The 19,753-nt window shown below is 44.0% G+C and overlaps 1 protein-coding gene across 1 annotated transcript in view; it reads right to left on the bottom strand.

Annotated features, from left to right (window-relative positions):
* FNDC3B (fibronectin type III domain containing 3B) overlaps nucleotides 1–19,753 on the bottom strand; it is a 354,613-nt gene that overhangs the window by 82,256 nt on the left and 252,604 nt on the right. Inside the window, exons 12-14 of the mRNA XM_084638683.1 lie at nucleotides 10,055–10,179; nucleotides 6,227–6,401; nucleotides 5,080–5,166 (exon numbers count right to left, since the gene is read on the bottom strand). Coding sequence (XP_084494809.1) covers nucleotides 5,080–5,166; nucleotides 6,227–6,401; nucleotides 10,055–10,179 — 387 coding nt within the window. The remainder of the gene's footprint in view (nucleotides 1–5,079; nucleotides 5,167–6,226; nucleotides 6,402–10,054; nucleotides 10,180–19,753) is intronic.

Raw genomic sequence — 19,753 nt, forward strand, 5'->3', positions numbered from 1 at the left:
TCTGAAGCATATGCTCTATAGGCCAAATATTGAAGTCTTTACTCAGGAAAATCTCCGAGTGACGTCAGTGGGAATTTTGCTAGACTGAGTAAAGACTTCAAGGTTTGGTTCTAAATATGTTGCACAGGAATTGAATATTGAATCAACTATGACAAATAAATACAAACTAGCAAGTTTTTCTACCTGGGAGTGTGGTGGGGCGGTGCCCCACCCCCCTGAGAAGAAGGGCTGAACCAGGCCAGAGAGGCTGTGCAGACCCGCAGCCAATCAGAGAGGGCCTGGGGAGAGCCAATCAGGGCAGGGGGAGAGGTAGCCAACCAGGGCCGGCTTAGGCCCTATATAAAGGCTGCCTAAGAAAGAGCATGGCATTCTCTCCCTGGTGGTCAAGGGAAGAGGACTGGCTCCTGAGCTGAAAGGTAGCACCTTGGACAGAGCAGTGCTGGGGAGCTCCGGCCAAGGAAAACCCCAGGCTGCTGGCCTAGCTACCAAGGGCCGGGCAGGTGCATAGGACCGAAGGGAAGCAGCCCAGGGACAATAGCAGGGCAAGGGGAGAGAAGGAGGGCAGAGAGGCTGCCGCTACAGGGTCCCTGGGTCGGGACCCAGAGTAGCAGGTGGGCCTGGGTCCTCCCCTTCCACCTTGTGCTACACCTGGCTGAAGAAGAGCGTGGCCTGATCCAGGCTGTGGCTGGTCCCTGCAACAAGGAGCTAAACTCAGAGGCTGCAGCTGCCCACTACAGCAGGTGCAGATCGTAGACTGCTGATAACACCAAACCCCTGGAAGGGGGTGAGACCAGAGCAGTGGGCACTGCCGGAGGGCAGTGTCCTGAAGTGGACATCACCGAGCAGGAAGCAATGCGGGTCTGGATGCCAACAGACGGCGAAAGATGGACGGGAAACAACCGGCAGAGGGCGCTCTGCAATGGACAGAGCTAATTCCCAGATGTGCCAGCGGGAGGTGCAGTGGTGCTGAGTCCCAACCCCATCATAGGGATCCTCAGCTAATCCCCTGATAACCCCCCTTTCAATCATATCTTCCATCAAAGGACTCAGATTACAAAGATCCTCTCTGCTGAGGGTAAAAAGTTGGATGGGTCTCCCTCCATAGCCAGTTAATATTACCCCCTGCAGTCAGATGGCAGTGAGGGTGTTACTAGAAACTGATGTAAGTTCTTGGAACAGCTAGTCCTGAAACCCACACAAGGAGAGGATATTCTTGACTTAGCCCTCAGTGGAGCACGGGATTTGGTCCAAGAGGTAAATATAGCTGAACTGCTTGGTAATAGTGACCATAATATAATAAAATTTAACAACCTTGTGTGGAGGAAAACACCAAAGAAGCCCATTACAACAGCACTTCCGAAAGGGGAACTACACAAAAATGAGGAAGATAGTTAAAGGGAAATTAAAAGGTACAGTCCCAAAAGTGAAATGCCTGCAAGCTACATGGAAACTATTTAAAAACACCAGAGAGCCTCAAATTAAATGTACACCCCAAATTAAAAAACATAGTAAGAAGACCAAAAAGGGGCCATCACTGCTAAACAGAGTATAAGAGGCAGTCAGAGGCAAAAAGGCATCCTTTAAAAATTGGAAGTCAAATCCTACTGAGAAATATAAAGGAGCATAAACTCTGGAAAGTCAAGTATAATTAGGCAGGCCAAAAAAGTATTTGAAGAGCAACTAGCCAAAAAGATGCAAAAACTAACAGCAATTTTTTTTTTTAAGTACATCAGAAGCAGGAAGCTGCTAAACAATCAGTGGACGATAGAGGTACGAAAGGAGCACTCAAGGAAGATATGGCCATTGCGGAGAAACTAAATGATTCTTTGCATTGGTCTTCATTGCAGAGAATATGAGGGAGATTCCCAAACCTGAGCCATTCTTTTTAGGTGACAAATCTGAGGAATTGTCCCCAATTGAGGTATCATTAGAGGACATTGTGGAACAAATTGATAAATTAAACAGTAAGTTCCCAGGACCAGACGGTATTTACGCAATGGAACTCGAATGTGAAATTGCAGAACTACTAACTGTGATGTGTAACCTATCATTTAAATAGTCTTCTGTACCAGATGACTGCAGGATAGCTGATGTGACGCCAATTTTTTAAAAAGGCTGAGGAGATCCCGGCAATTACAAGCCAGTTAGCCTAACTTAAGTACCAGGCAAATTGGTTGAAACTACAGTAAAGAACAGAATTATGAGACACATAGATGAACACGATTTGTTGGGGAAGAGTCAACATGGCTTTTGTAAAGGGAAATCATGCCTCACCAATCTATTAGAATTCTTTGAGGGGGTCAACAAATATGTGGACAAGGGTGATCCAGTGGATATAGTGTACTTAGGCAAAGTAGGCAGTCATGGGATAAGAGGGAAGGTTCTCTCATGGATTGGTAACTGGTTAGAAGATAGGAAACAAAGGTTAGGAATAAACGGTCAGTTTTCAAAATGAAGCAAGGTAAATAGTGGTGTCCCCCAGGGATCTGTGCTGGGGACAGGGCAATTCAACATAATCATAAATGATCTGGGAAAAGGGATAAACAGTGAGGTGGCAAAATTTGCAGATGATACAAAATCACTCAAGATAGTTATGTCCAAAGCAGACAGTGAAGAGTTACAAAGGGATCTCACAAAACTGGGCAACAAAATGGCAAATGAAATTCAACGTTGATAAATGCAAAGTAATGCACATTGGAAAACATAATCTCAACTATACATACAAAGTGATGGGGTCTCAATTAGCTGTTACCACTCAAGAAGAGATTGTGGAGTCATTGTGGCTAGTTCTCTGAAAACATCCCCTCAGTGTGCAACGGCAGTCAAAAAAGGTTAACAGAATGTTAGGAACAATTAGGAAAGTGATAGATAATAAGACCGAAAATATCATAATGCCACTATATAATCTATGGTACACCCACATCTTGAATATAGCGTGCTGATCTGGTTGGTCCATCTCAAAAAAGACAGATAAGGGCAACAAAAGCGGGGTATAGAACAGCTTCTGTATGAGGAGAAATTAAAAAAAACTGGGACTTATCAGCTTAGAAAAGAGATGACGGACAGGGGATATGATAGAGGTCTATAAAACCTTGACTGGTGTGGAGAAAGTGAATAAGGAACTGTTTACTCCTTCATATAACAGAAGAACTAAGGGTCACCCAATTAATAGGCAGCAAGTTTAAAACAAACAAAAGGAAATACTACTTCACAGAACACACAGTCAACCTGAGGAACTCGTTGCCAGAGGATGTTGTGAAGGCCAAGACTATAACAGCGTTCAAAAAAAGAACTAGATAAGTTCATGGAAGATAGGTCCATCAATGGCTATTAGTCAGGGATGCAACGTTATGCTCTGAGTATCCCTAGCCTCCACTTGCCAGAAGCTAGGAGTGGACGACAGGAGATGGATAGCTCGATGATTGCCTGTTCTGTTCATTCCCTCCGAAGCACCCGGCACTGGCCACTGTCAGAAGACAGGATACTGAGCTAGATGGACCATTGATCTGACCGTTCTTATGTAAGACCAGCCCAGGGCTAAGTATGCTGCCCAGTCTGCTTACGAGGAAGGGACCAACATCAACATTTGTCTTAAACCCATCATGCAGTATTGGGTTGTGTTATCACTGCACTGTCAGTCCAGCCTTGAAAAGCCTAGTTTCAGTATATAAGTAACTTGCTAAACTGAAGCTACAGGAAAAACTACAGCTACGCTTTTTACTTATCTAGGGACAAGCAGCAGCATAAACCATGGTAAACTCAAGAGCACAATATTACAGCAGTTCATCCACAACGTCCTGACTCTAAAGTTCATGTAATTTTTAATAGTCTAATGTGACATCGAGAGATATTATGTAAATTTGTCTTTAATGCCTGAAGCAATCCTCTTTGCGCAAAACTTTTTGCTTCATCTTTGACCCACTGACATTGTAGTGCATGTTTTTGAGATGAAAGAAATTTTACCCTCTTTTGAGTTTACAATATTAATACAAAAATTAAACAGGGCTTTTTTCAGATATTTACTCTCTAAAATAATGGTTATGTGCTGGAAGCCCAGTGGATATGAACTTTAGAGGTAATAGCCTCTTTCCACACAGTATGCAGTACTTGCAATAAAAAGTGCATGGAGTGATGCCACCTTGTGGAGAAATGATAAATTTACAGGCATGGGCTTTTCAAAGACCTGATAGCCTGGACTGTTATGTTAGCGAGCAGATATTTAACACTCCTCTTCCATAAAATCAGACATACTAATCTTGGGCATTTTTATTAGTAAATAACACTCAGCACTTGTATTGTGCTTGACATCTTCAAAGTACTGTATTAACGAGACAGACTTCTGAATTTTGTTATAAGTTAAAAGATATATTTTTATAACTCTTATAAAAATATATCTTAGGGAACACGATCACTAGAAGAAGAAAATATAGGACATTAAATATAAACTTGTTAGACAATCAGAAATTCACACTTAATAGATGGGAAAGCTTCATTTTCCATATGTTGGGTGAACCTGTCTCCCTGAATGCTGGGAATGTCCCTGTTTTCAGGACCTGTTTCAGTGTTCCTGTCTGGTTTCCAAAAACAGTGTTTCTCTGTCCCAGTTTCTGTAACCAGTGCAGATTGGCCACCGGAGGGAGTTTCCAACAGCTGAATGAAATGCACCACAAGGACCACTGGAGCCCTAAGTCATGCTGTTACATGTTGACATCTTGTCCTCGGAGGAGGCCTTCCAGCAGTACCCCTGCTGTACAAGCCCTTAACCCAGCACCTCCCCTATGTGCACATAGTGAAATCTACAGGGTAAGCCCTCCACCATTACACTCTGTGGTACAAAGGACTGTGTCCTCAATCAGTCTAAGCAATTAACATGTTCTGATGTAAAACATTTTAGCTATAACATTATCATTATTGGAAAAGAGGCCTGTCAAGGAAGGAGACACTTTTTCCACACCTATCAGGTTTTAATCAGAGGAAGGATTTGTGTTTGATAGCTCAGTTTTTCAGTGTTAAGGGGTTCTCATTGTGCAGATAGTTTCAAAATGCCCTGCAACAGAAAAAGGAAAGAAACAAACTTACCCTAAATTTGTATTGTGTGCTTCTTCTGAGATTTTTCACAGTACAGGTTAGCTCTTCTCCAGTGTACTTTGGGTGAAACACGCTATCCTAAAATTTTAATCAAGAACAAACCAAGTTTCTATATATTATCATCAGCATGCATAGATGACATTTGTCACAACTACACAACTACAATTCATCGTGTCAGTATGGAGTCCAAAAGTTTCTCTTGTTTTCTGTAATCTACCATTATCATGGTAATTATTTTCTAAAAGGGTAGAGTAACTAATTGAGCTGAATCATGTGTCATTTTGCTATAAAACAATGTAAGAAAGCAATTTGGTTAACAGTTTAATATATTTAATAGAAATGCAAGTGACAGTCTATTCCAGAAAGCAAGTATCGTACATAGACGTAGGCAGAATGTGGCAGACTGAATTGTTTTAAGGATGAATTACTCCAAATCCTATGACTTTTTCCTTGTGGATTTCTAAGTGGGATTCTGCATGACTCTGCATTATAGACTTGTACCTGACTTTGCTAAGTCTATGAGGTCTGTGTTCTGATGCGAAGCAGAACATTGTCATCTTAGTTATCCTTTCAGACGTGTGTGACTCAGGCATGAACAGCTGCGTAAGTCATACAACTCATGTATGTACACCTGCAAAAAGTTGAGCACACAAGATGTTGAGTGCCCCCATCTCCATCTGACTACAATGGGAGTTGAGGGCACTCAGCACTTCACAGGAGGGCTCAGGTCTTTGCAGGATCACACCCTTACTCAATGATAAACTGTTTCTAGTGAGTCACCAATGTAACAGAAAGCTGTTTTTTCAAATGGAACTAGGAACACAGTTTATTTGGATAAAGAAAGGTTGAAAGAAAAAGAGAAGGTTTTTGTTTTGGTGATGCACCCCAGGAAATACCCCCTAAATTCAGACGCTAGCCTTTGCTTTGTATTTAGTATTTTATTTTTATTTTTTTTTAAACTCATCCTTCTGTTGAGGAGACTTCAGTGAGATCTTGTACAGTAACTATGTAAATATCAGAACAGAAATGTACTCAATAATACAGGGCATAGTCTCTTCAGTGGGGTTGCACCTGTACACGTGAGAAGAGAATTTGGTCCATGCTATCCACTTTATAATAATACTAACACAGAACTTACATTATCTTCCTCCTGAATTTCCAGGGTGTAGGAAATCACTTCTTCTGGTGTACATCCTTCTGCCTTATTCCATTGCAATGTGATCCACGTAACACCTGCTCGAACCAATCTTGGTGCAGAAGGGGTCTGAGGAATATTACCCGATGTGTAGCACACCACTTCCTGGCTGTACCCACTGTACAGGAACGGAGAGAAAGAAGATATCACAATTTTTTTTTCCAAACTGCACTGTTTGCATATATTGGTATAGAAATATATTGTTAGAATATATAGGCATATAAATGATATATAATCGCATACAAAAATATTACAGTAAAAGGACATTCAGACTGCAAAGTCAAGCACTCAGAAGTTAGGGAATGCCAGAATTAAGAATGCCTGTGCAACCTTAATTCAGACCCCTTGTCCACATGCATAACAACACAATCTTTAATGACATGTTTGCATGCATTTATTTCTACAGGACCTCTGGCTCATTCAGTGCACAAAGTAAGGATGGTGCTCTCTGAGTGAGCAGTTAATCAATATTTGTTTTCTCCTCATTGTCCAGTATGTTGCCCCTATGACTTACTGCACTCCATCCAAACCCCGCACTAAACAGCAAATTATTAATTTCCTCACAGATATTTTTATGGATCTCATCACCATCAGACTGCTTCAAAAACATAAATTAATTTATCTCCCCTGTGAGGTAGGAAGGTATTATTAACCCTGTTTTAAAAATGGGAACTGAAGCACAAGAGTGAATAAAGCTAAAAGTGTCCACTAATTTTGGGTTCAAATCACAGCTCCTATGTACTTCAGTGGAAGTTGTGAGGGCTCAGCACTTCTGCAAATCTAGGGTCACAGAAAAATCAGGAATGCACAGTTATTAGCCACCTATAAAATTCTGGTTTAAATGACTGACTGACTTAGCATCACATAGAAACTCTCTGGCAAAAGGCAGAGCTAGAATCCAATTCTCCAGAACAACATTTAACTGCCTTAATCATGAGACCAGGGTTCTCTTCTCGCATCCCCATGCTGAATTTGCTACACATCTTCCAATTTCTGCAACAAATGAGGCAGGGATCCTGCAGACAAAAGCCTCATTCACTACACAAGCCTGATTCATCCCCAGGATATGGTCCATCCTCTGCAATGAATAAGTCAGGCATCGTGTGGAAAATACGTGTGATCAGACTGTCCCATAAGGCACATGCACAGGCAACCTTAATGCTAGCATTTCTTAACTTTTGTGTGCTTGATTTTGCAATCTTAAGGTTTTCTATTTTTGTGTGCTTTTTAAAAAACTGAGAAAATTGCGAACAGGAAAAAAAACAGAAATTTCTTTATGTGGTCCCATATTGACACAGTTCCTTAGCAGGGTTTGAACCTTTTGATTTAAAATAGACCTCTGCCACTTGAGCTAAAAGAGCAACTGTGAGCAGTAGAAGTCTGTTAACCTCTGTGTGGGCCAGCCATTAGAAGAGGATGAGAGACATACTGAAAGAGTAGGTTTCAGAGATATTTGCTGAGAACAGAGTAATGTTAATACTCAGGAAATGAGGGTTCTCTTCCTGGTCTGGAGGGAAGTGTATTCTGGTAAATACAGACCCTTCTGCTCCTGTCCCCTCATATATCCTTGACAAATCGTCCCCTTGTTTTCCTGTCCCTCCGGCTTCTGTTTCCCTCTTCTCTTGTCCCACTCCCCTTCTGCTCTTGTCCCTACCAGCTTCTGTTCCATGGGTCTGTCCCCTGTTAGCCTGTTCCTCTCCAACCCCCTCTGTTCCTCACCCAGGTCTACACTATAGACCTATATCGGTACAACTACATTGCTCAGAGGTGTGAAAAATCCACACCCCCGAGTGACACAGTTATATTGACCTAACCCCCCCATGTACACAGTGCCACATCGACAGGAGAGCTTCTCCCATCAACATAGCTATCACCTCTTGGGGAGGGGGATTAACTATACCGATGGGAGAAGCTCTCCTGTTGGCATAGGCGTGTCTTCATTAAAGCGCTACAGTTGTACTGCTGTAGCCCTGTATGTGAAGATAATCCCTGAATCAGGCTGCTTTCTTTTCCTCCATGCTACCTGGGTTCCAGCAGGGGGATCAGTTAGAGCATGGGAGAGACCGTCTATCTGCTCTCAGTTCCACAGCAGGCTCATGCTAAGGAGCAACTGTAGGAATAGTCCTGCTTAGCCCTGGGATAGAGCATGCTCAATAGGCTCTCAAGGGTGGAACAGAGCTCTGTGGGGAGTAGAACATGCTCAGTGGAGATGGAATGTTTGGATAATTTTGCAATTAGCCTCTAACAAGCCTCCATTGAGTAAATGCGCATAGCTACTTCTAGACAATTATCGGCGGCTTTTCACGGGGACAGCAAATGGCAATTCTCTGACTCTCGCCCCCTCCCTGCTAATTTTCAAGCCCTTGCTCCAAAGTATGAAGGCATTAGAGCTTCTCCACTAAAAGAGTTATAATATAAAAGGACTGACCATGAATATAACCGTCCCAACCCTCGGCCCACTCCCACCTCAATAATGTGAGAAAAATTGGGTTTTGGAACGTGTCTAGAAGATTAACAAATCTAGGCTCTGGCAAACCAGGGATGGGGAGGACATATTCCAAAACTGAGCACCCTTCACGGACAATGCTCTGTCAGCAGTCCCCTCTCATTTATATTACACCTCTGCTGACAAGAGAGGGGGTGTTTCACAGAGAAAAGATGATCTCTCGGGGTATGTGCATAAGGGAATCCATGTGCAAACTGTTGAGAAATAAAGGCCAACGATATCTAGAGGAAGAAGACATAGACCTTAACAGAGCTGCTTTATTAAACCATATATGGCTAGGAACTGCATTTTCAGGACTTTTAAAATGGCAGAATTTTCCTCAGAAAAACACATACGTATCTCTCTGGGTATCTGTATTTTTTCCTTCATTCTTTTATTTCCCTCCTCAGCTAAACATTCCAAGTCACAAAACAATGAAAAGGGACTAATTATTTTTAAAATAAGTATCTTGTAAGCTTCAAAAATTATTTTAGCTTCTTCAGTGTATATCCCCCTTCCTCCAATGAGTTTGTATGTGGCAGCTAAAATCCCCACACAGGAGAACTATTGTGTATACTCTGGCATTCTAGCTGTTGTAACTTCTTCTGTCCATTGGTTTCTAGCAGCTCCCTGATCTTACAAAACCCATTAGCCAGAGCTCCCACTGATTCCCACCAATTTCCACAGGCCTGAACTTAACTCCAGTGCGAGGGAATGGAGAATCAGGACCCACCTTGCTAAAATCCCCTTGAGCAGTGTTAGCCCACTCTTGCCCCTATCTGCTATTCCATTTGTTTTACTCTGCTGCTGGCTGAGCCACCTAAGGCTTGCCAAAGGAGGAAGTGAGTACAAACTTTGCTGTAGTGCTGAAAGAAGACAAAGGAACATCACTTTAAACAAAAGTGGATTATTTTCCAAAATCTGTAACTCAACTTCCATGGGCTTGTTGCTTTTTTTGGTTCCCCAAGATCCCTAGTGGGAATTATACATAACAGATGTGTGTTCTTTTGGTATTAGAAACAGGCCACAAAACATCATTTAACACCTCCAAAGGGGTCCATCCTCTTAGATCCATTTCATCAGTCTGAAAACTTCAAGTCAGTTCCCTGTGAGGTGAGTGAAAGTTCTCAGAGGATCTATTCTAAGTGCACTATTTGTAGAGCAATAAAACTTCAGCCATTTAATAGGGAGCTCAAAGGGGAAAAATACTAGCAGCCTCTCAGTAGATACTGTCATTTAGAATGCCTTTGCCATGGCAGAGATAACATCGATAAGAAGTAACTTACCTAGTGCCTATGTCATTCTGAGCTGCTAATCTGAAGGTATAGCCCACAGCTGGACAAAGCTTAGTCAATTTGCAATGCTTTTGGCTCCCGAAGTAACATTCTCTGAAACCACTGTTTCTTTTTCCCTAGAAAGAAAATGATCCATAATTGTTTCTTCTCTAAACAAACCTAATGAAATAAATCCAGACATATTTTATTGATCATTTTATTGCTTACTTTCTTAAATGACCAATTATTGACATTAGGGTTAAACACCTTTGCACAAATTAGCACCAGCAATATAAAAGAGGTCTAAACAATTTAAGCCATGGCAGCTTCATTTTAAATAAGTTTCTAGTGTGTGTCGTATTCAGTCTATAATCAGATTCCCACAGGGCTTCAGTCTTACTCTCGTGACACAGCTCTTCCAGTTCTGTCGCATCACTTATAGCGAATCCATCTACTTCAGTAACTCTTCCATTTATCCTATTTATGAATCAAAATCAGTATGAATACAAACCCAATTAGAGGTGAGATTTTCCCACAAGTCGGTGCCACCTCTCAGCCTGGCCAAAGAACTACACAGAGCCTGCAGCTACCAGTCCTTGTAGATGCTACCTTCTGACCTCAACTACAATTTTAATCCCCATTCTAGATCCTAATTTTTTCCCCACAAGGGGGCTCTCATTCCTCATGTTCTAGAACAGAGGTGGGCAAACTACTGCCCGTGGGCCTGTCCTGCCTGGCCCTTGAGCTCCCGGCCGGGGAGGCTAGCCTCCGGCCCCTCCCCTGTTGTCCCCCGTCCCCTGCAGCCTCAGTTCGCCATGCAGCTAGCGCTCTGGGTGGCGGGGCTGCGAGCTCCTGCTGGGCAGTGCCGCTGCATGGCTGGCTCCGGCCAGGCAGTGCAGCAGCCAGTTCTGCTGCTCTGAGCAGCATGGTAAGGGGACAGGGAGCAAGGGGCTTGGACAAAGGGCAGGGGGTAGTTGGATGGGGCAGAGGTTTGGGGGGCAGGGGGCAGTCAGGGGACAGGGAACAGGGTGGGTTGGATAGGTGTGGAAGTCCTGGGAGGCCTGTTAGGGGGTGGAGGTGTGGATAGGAGTTGGAGCAGTCAGGGGATGGGGGGGGATTGAATGGGGGTGGGGTCCTGGGAGGGGGCACTCAGGGGACAAGGAGCAGGGGGAGTTGGATGGGTGGGAGGTTCGGAGGGGGGCAGTCGGGGGCGGGAAGTGGGAGGAGGTGGATAGGGGGCGGTGGCCAGGCTGTTTGGGGGGGCACAGCCTTCCCTACCCAGCCCTCCATAGTTTCAGAACCCCGATGTGGACCTCAGGCCAAAAGGTTGCCCACCCCTGGTCTAGAAGGTGCAACATACAAGCAATATTCTACAGAGGGTCCGACCTTTGGCTCCACAGCACAAAGCACTCTTTACTGCCACCCTAAAGGTGCAGCTAAGTCTTCGCCCACCAGAGAGGAATATTTGGGTGGTGCAAAGCTGATGTAAGAATAAGTGGCATGCCATGGCTAGGAAGGGTGTTTATTAGGGATGGGAGAGGTGACGCAAGGCAGATAACATACTCAGCTGTTGCAGTACCTAGCTGCTGGAGGTATAATTTAGAGCACCTTTGAAGCTGCTCTAAGTAATGCTGGGAGTCATTTCAGGCCTCAACCTACCCAGGCTTGGAGGAACAGCAAAGGGGCATAAGAGACCCTTTTCCCCCCACGTCTTCCCTCAGCTGCATCAAGGGTAAACTCAGTGCAACTAAGGATTGAGTCTATGGTTTCCAGAAGCCTTTCCCTCCCCCATCCCCTTTTTAATGAATAATTCCCAATCCAATCCCACTCTTTAAATACTTCATTCAGTGAAAGAACTGAGCTCAGCTTTACACAAATATATTTCCTCGATATCCTGGACTTTCCTATTGTGAACAACTTTGTTTGCAGATCTGGTAACAATCTCCTTGGAAATCACTTAGGTTCTGAATTTAAAGGGGATCTGAAAAAGAGACTGCTTAAACCTCAAGTGATGTGATTGGTCTGTAGTGCAGTGGCTTTGAGAGGACTTTTAGCTCTTCAGTCTATGAAATATTAACGTAAAATTCATTGAGAATAAGGTTCTGAAGCAGCAGGACATGAGAACACAGCACAGTCTCCTCTCCCATTGAAGGAACAGTCATGCTATTGCCCTAAAATTGACCCACGAGCAAACGTAATCCTAATCCCTGCAATTTCTTCTAATGTGAAAATTCCATTATACAGCTAGTCATTTCTGTCACCCTTCTCTGGGCCTTTTTATCTTTGTCTTCTATCTGGGTAAAATTCACACTGTGCGGAGGGCCAATACAAGACCTGAGTGTTTCATGTACTGAATGCTGGGTAATAACATGAGAGGCCTCCATGTTTCTAAAATTAAACTGGCTCTTTACTGAAGAGAACTATTTACAGAGATGCTGCAACGGCACCATCGGCAGTTGGTACTTGCTACAACGGCAAGTAAGCCACCTGCAAACAGACTGACCTCCTGGTGCTTCCTCAAAACTCTTCCTCCTACAACCTGTGTTCCCCTTCCTCCAAGTGCCATGCAGGTTGCACCACTAAATCCTAGTTTGAGGGTTTCAATGACACCTAAGTGGTGAATAAATCTTGTGCTGGCCCCTCGGCAAAGGGGAGAATTTCACTCTTTCCTTCAGACTGCAACATGGAGAAAAAAGCATAAGAGATGGAAAGGACCAGAAAAGAAATTTCTTCCCCAGGCACAAAGCCTGAATAGATGAGTTTGGTGCAGGGGCTTCTCATGAAATCCTCCCCCAGCAAGCCCAAGCACTAGAAGGTGTGAATGGCTGCGGTCTCTAACTGCAGCTTCATTAGCCCTTCCCCCCATTCCTTCCCCAGCCCAAGATTCAATCACTGGAGTCAGATTTCAGAGTAGCAGCTGTGTTAGTCTGTGTCCTCAAAAAGAAAAGGAGTACTAACAAATTTATTTGAGCATAAGCTTTCGTGAGCTACAGCTCACTTCACCGGATGCATTCATTGGAGTGTAGCCCATGCAGGGTGCTCACATCAGTGTATTGGTGGAGCGTAAGCCCCTGGTACACTGGTGAGTCATACTTAAGAGTTCCCCAAATTGTGCCTCCCTCCCCCACACAATGAAATTCCATCAAATGAATGATGGACTTGTCTACACTGGCAAGCTTCTGCGCAGCGCTGCAAAAAAACCCACCTCGATGAGAGTCGTAAGGCTATTTGCTCAGAGGCTTCAGCGCTCTATTGCCAGTGTAGACACTTGATTGCTTTCTGCGCTGTATTTGGCCTCCGGAGCTGTCCCATAATAGTGACCACTCTGCTCATTGTTTTGAACTTGGCTGCCCCTCCCCTTTCAAAGCACCGTTTCTGAGGGCCCTTGCATGCTATGCTGATCTGCTCTGGGGCACAAAGCAAACCATTAATGTGGAATGCTCCTGCTGTGGAACCTGTGTGAATGAGTGACAGATTGCTGTGCAGAGAGCCCAGGGAGGGAGACGGGGGGGGGGGCTGATGTCCGGGTTTCCCCCTCCCCCTGCCTCAGGACTGGTTGCTTCCTGCCACTGTCTGAACACACTCTCAGTCCCTCAAAACACACTGTCTCTCTCCCCACCTCCATAAATAAACACACACACACACACACTCCCCCCCCCCCGCCCACTTCAGTTGAAAAGCAGCTGGCAATTTGGTAGGATACCCATGGAACAATGGGATTGGGAAACCTGCATCATGTGATGCTGTGCCTGCCCCATGAGGCATTGCAAACCCTTCCCACAGCACCCTGCAGCCAGCTGCACTGTGGGATAGCTACCACAATGCACTGCTGTCTTTGCCAATGTGGATGTTCTCCAGCGTCACAAGCAGCAACAGCGGTTTAAGTCCAGCATTTTAATAAAAGTGGTATAACTTGTGGCGCAGAAACTTGCCAGTGTAGACATACCCTATGTCTAGAGGCCTCTGCAGTTGTGGAAGAAGGGCCAGGATCTTCCCCCGGAGGGAGTGGGACCTGTAATTTTGTTAGCATCAGAGTGTTCTGTCCAAGGATTCTACAAACTGATAACACTTCTGTAACTATTGAACCAAACTACCTTAGTGTAATTGACATTGATCCTGCAAGGGTCATTTACATACTGTAGTCACCTGAAAGAAATGAAATGGCTGCACATATTAACCTTGCACACTACGTTAAAAGCAACCAATTTATTCCCAGAAAGATGTTTGCAGACCTCAAATGGGCACAATCAGAGAAAGATGATTCCAGGAGCATCTTTCATATACTTTAGGTGATTGCATTTCCATAGCAATGATAGTGGACCCAGTTCTCCACTCCATGCTCCATGTGGCAGTCAAACACTTCTATTTTGATCAGGTAGCACTTTGCACTCATCAGGCACATATACACACTATATGCATTATGCACGGTGCAGTGCCCTGGAGAATCAGGCTCTGTTTTGTAACGGCTACAGAAGCACATGAAAGGGCCTATGTCACAACTCTGAACTTCTAGTTCCTGAGAACGCAACAAGGAGAGTGTAGCACATCTAGAAAGTATGTGTATAAAAGCTCAGAACAATCATGCAGACCTCCTGTGATGCATAGAACTTGAGAGTCACATGAGGGATGTTCAACACATTGACAAACAGCCCTATCTTACTTTTAGTCATACAGTACCATTCTCCATTTGCTCAAGAACTCAGTTTACTGCACAATCTATTAAGAACAAGAACAGTAGGAGGAGAAATAAACAAGGGCAAATAGTCTTACTTTGTGTAATGACCCATCCACTCCCAGTCTTTATTCAAGCCTAAGTTAATTGTATCCAGTTTGCAAATTAATTCGAATTCAGGATTTGTGACTCTTATCTAAACTGATGCTTATTTAAAAGATACTTATAGCTAGAAGTAATTTATGACATATTAAAATCAGTTGACAAACACAGTTATTGGATAGAAAACATCTTGGAGAAAGAATGGTAGGTGACGCTTCGCAGTTCAGGAGCAGCATGTCTCAGTATCTAGGTTATGCAAAATCTATCCACCACACCCACTGTATTAACAAAAAGAAAAGGAGTACTTGTGTCACCCTAGAGACTAACAAAATAGCTCACCTTTCCTGATCACTCTTGTTACAGTCTGTATGGTAACACCCATTGATTCATGTTCTCTGTGTATATAAAATATGTATGTTCATGTTCTCTATGTATAGAAAATCTCCCCACTGTATTTTCCACTGTATGCATCCGATGAAGTGAGCTGTAGCTCACGAAAGCTTATGCTCAAATAAATTTGTTAGTCTCTAAGGTGCCACAAGTACTCCTTTTCTTTTTGCGGATACAGACTAACACGGCTGCTACTCTGAAACCTGTATTAACAAAGTGCAAGTTAGTAAGTGCCAGGTTATTAAGAGAAGGTCTTCTTTTTAAGAAACACACTTCTGCAGACTCAGATCCTTTTAATGATGATTTTATTGTACAACCCTTTAAAAACTTTCCTGATTCTACTACATTTGATGCATTTGCAGCAGTGGTTTTTGTTCCTCTTCTTTTTTGTTTGAACCTCAAGTTTATTTGATCATTTTTCTTCGATTATTGGTTTATAATGATTATTTATCTGGCAGACAAATGAGGACCTAAATGAAAATTCTGCCTTTTGCTCCCCTCACTAAAAAAACCTCTTGTAGATTCGCGTGAGCGAATGATGAGTGGATTTATTAAGACATACAGTAAGGGGAGTCCTGGCTGAAAATGAAGCAGTCACGGGTGGTTCTGACACAGCAGTATAAATGATAATTTCTGAATTAGGAGCAAAGGGTCATCTCCAAAGAATTCCAGCATATTATATCATGCAACTATAATTTTCATAAAGTTTGGTCAAACCTTTGCAATTGTGCAATCTCTTCCCCAACCTCCCCTTCCTCCCCGCCCCCAAAAACCCTCAGCATACAGTAGATGACAATGTTCAACTTTATAACAACATAAATCTGTTAATGTATAAATTTGCTGGTATTGCACATGATGATGGCCTAGTCCACGTTTATTGGTATTTACAATTACTCAGACTGTCTAGTATTTCAGATTCTATTGGCACTAATTGGAGAGGCTGGCTGATATTTCTAATGATCCTGGCATTAACAGCCTGGAAATAGTCCTTTTTTGAGATTTATGAAAGCTTTAATGCTGGCATAATTTTGGAGAACAACGGACAAGCTGGCACAGGCTGCTGTCCAGGAGTCTTACAATACTCCCAGAACCCCACCTCTTATCCTTCAAATATTTAGCTTCCAAGTTTTAATCTTATAAAGTTTCATAAATTGCTTTCCACACACCTCATCGTTTCCTCAAACACATCGCTTCAGAGGGAGGAAAGACACGCCCTGTGACCCGTTCACTACTCCTTCTTTCTCCAGTCCTAAATTCCAAGATGCCCAATTCCACTCCTGATCTTTCCAATAGCAAATATCTGCTGCAGTGAGAATCAAGGCCTGCTCCATGAAACTGGAACAACACAGCTCCACCAGTCTGGTAGAAGTTGCAAATTAATTATAATAGAGAGTAACTGCAACCAGCTGAGTGGATTCCAGAAGGAAATTAAAGTTTTTGTCCCTCTATATTGGAAAGGACCTTTTAAAAAATAAAAAAGCAGGAATGCCTTTGTATGTTCTATTATTAATCTCAGCCCAGTCATCATTTACCTTAGGTTTGGTGCAGGGGTGGGCAAACTTTTTGGCCCGAGGGCCACATCTGGGTATGGAAATTGTATGGCAGGCCATCAATGCTCACGAAATTGGGGTTGGGGTGCGGGAGGGGATGAGGGCTTTGGCTGGGGGTCCGGGCTCCGGGGTGGGGCCAGAAATGAGGAGTTCAGGGTGTGGGAGGGGACTCCAGGCTGGGGTGGTTGGGTGCGGGGTGGTTGGGTGAGGGCTCCAGCTGGGGGTGAGGGCCCTGGGGTGGGGCTGGGGATGAGGGGTTTGGGGTGTAGGAGGGTGCTCCGGGCTGGGACCGAGGGGTTTGGAGGGCGGGAGGGGGATCAGGGCTGGGGGAGGGGGTTGGAGTTCCGGGGGAGGGGGTTGGGGGGGAGGCTCAGGGGTGCAGGCTCTGTGCAGCGTTTACCTCAAGCAGCTCCAGGAAGCAGTGGCATGTCCCCCCTCTGGCTCCTATGTGGAGGCACGGCCAGGTGGCTCTGGTGCGTGCTTCTCCATTGGCAGGCACCTCCCCTGCAGCTCCCATTGGCCGTGGTTCCTGGTCAATAGGAGCTGCGGGGAGGTCAGCTTGCGGACCAGAGCCCCCTGGCTGCCCCTACACGTAGGAGCCAGAGAGGGGTCATGCTGCTGCTTCCAGGAGCCACGTGGAGCACCCCCAACCCTGTTCCCCGGCTGGCGTGCCAGACCAGGCCAAGCCCCAGACCCTGCTCCCCAGCGGGAGCTCGACAGCAGGATTAAAACGGCTGGTGGGCCGTAGTTTGCCCACCCCGGTTTAGTCAGTGTCTGTTCAAAAGGGGGATAAGGGAAAATCTGAGCCACAAAGAGCAGTTTTCACGAATGGATCGTTCACTGCCATGCTTATTATTGCTGACCTCATATCACAGGGTGCTCATCTGAATTCCAGAAGAGTTGAAAAGAGGGCCCGGTTCTGATCCTTTCAAAGGCAAGGGGTGTTTTTCTATTAAGCAGGATTGGGTATATAGCAGTAAGCAGTAAGTTGGAGCAGTACTTAGTAAGATGCACAGATTTTATTGTTAAAGACCAGGCACTATTAAACCTTCAGCTATTTTAGGAAAACCATTTTTTACTAGTCAGACTCTGACACCTTTACAGGTCTAGGAGCTCATATGAAAAAGAAAAGAAAGGTGCCACTCTAATCTTTGTCATTCTTTACCATTTTCAAATTCTACTAAACAAACAAGCAAACCAACAAACATTAAAGCCAGCCTAATCCAAATAGGAAAACAACAACAACCCCCACCCCCCCGCCCCAATTCCTAGTATGGATTGCAGTGGGGAATGTGTTGATGTTCTTAGTCTTCAGTTTCTTCTTGCCATATTTGTAGCTGACCCTGCATCTTAGGAAAACCCTTCAAATCCCTCATTTAGGGAAAAGAAGAAGAAACCAGGATAAAACTGGCATATAGAAATATTGAGGAAAGTAATAACGCTCCTGCTATGTGAATAGGATGGGACGCCCTTTGACTTCACTATCTGAGAGCATAACTCAGTAAGTCTCACCACCTTTCTAGCAAGAAAGCAGTATCTGCAATTCCGTTAAAGTAGCAAATGACAATCTATTTGTGCTGTGATCTAAAACTAGTGATCCCAAAGGGTTAGTGAGGATTTTGGAAATCCCCACAAGAAGATGCAGGAAACCAGATAATAAAACCCACACCCCGCTAGGTCAATTCAAGTCTCTTCGTCTAATAAAACCTGTACCCCTTGAGAAGAAACAGTTTTAGAAGAGAATATTAACCCTATACCTCTTACACAGGCTCTCAGGTACCACCATCATGTGCGTGGTACAGATAAAAACTGTCCAGAATCCAAGCTGGATCCTGTCCCAAATCACCCACTTATGTGAAGCATTAGGCTGCATGACTGGGCCTTCTGGATAGTAACTGCCACATTTATTCTCTGTCCTACTGAGAAAATAAAATGATAACACACAGTACATGTAATGATCTGCTCTTTTTGGAAGACAAGAAAATCTGACAGAATGTTCTTTGGATAACTACTTGAGTCACTTCTGGAGAGCCTTGGGAATGTGGTATGTACACCCCACACAAGGGCAGTTCTGTAGTCCTGCAGAATGCATTGTTCGTGTGCTATGTCCTGATGAAGTGCTAATGACCAGCTGTAATCTTTAAATAAGCACAACCCTGGAAGTTTCAGTGACCGTGGCCATCAATGGATTTAAAGTGCAGTCCTCTTGCTGCATTTTAGGGTACTGCCTAGTCCCTTGACTGGCCAGTGGCATATCCCTTCTGCAGTTTATTTTTAAATTTGAAAATGGTGCTATCTGCATTCCTGGAAGCATTTTAAATGCTCACAATCTAACCAAAGACAGCTTGTAAAACAATAAGATATTGTTTCAGACAGAGTTTAACATTAGACACACCCCAAGGTTTGAAGCATACCACAGAGTGATAGCACCTGTTACTGGTTGCTGTTATGAAGTGTTAATAAGCTGCTAAAAAACCCATCCCTAGTGTGAACAGATTGCATGCTTTGTTCAGAGGTGGTTCTGTGGCAGTCCCATTCTTTTTCCAGGGGGAATGTGCCAGTTTGCATGATTTTTGGCTCGGTGCCTTCCCTTGATCAGTTTTATTGCTCTCTGGTTTTCACATTGCCAATTTTGTTTTTGTAGCGTGAGGTTTTATTCTTCCAGGAGTAGGTCTGATACTCTGTATTGCACTTCCCATGTTCAGAGGGCTTTTCACAGGGAACTCTCACACCATCCCTCATTATGAAGGGGTGTAATTTTTTGAAGGCAGATTACCATTCTCAGGGTGGGTTTCTAATTGTATTTATTTGATAGATTTCTCATTCTCCGTTCATGCAACGTTCCTTCTGCTTTACAGACACAATTTAATTTCCTTCTCATCACTGATTTTCCTGTGTTTATATTTTATTCTGTGTCCTGTAGCTAATGAATGTTGCTCTAGCTGAGACCTGGCTAAGCCTTTCCTGTTGCCTGGCAAATGTTCTCCTCTTCCCCTA

This window comes from Lepidochelys olivacea (assembly GCF_965140295.1).
Source record: "Lepidochelys olivacea isolate rLepOli2 genome assembly, chromosome: 9".
Taxonomy (NCBI): domain Eukaryota; kingdom Metazoa; phylum Chordata; order Testudines; family Cheloniidae; genus Lepidochelys; species Lepidochelys olivacea.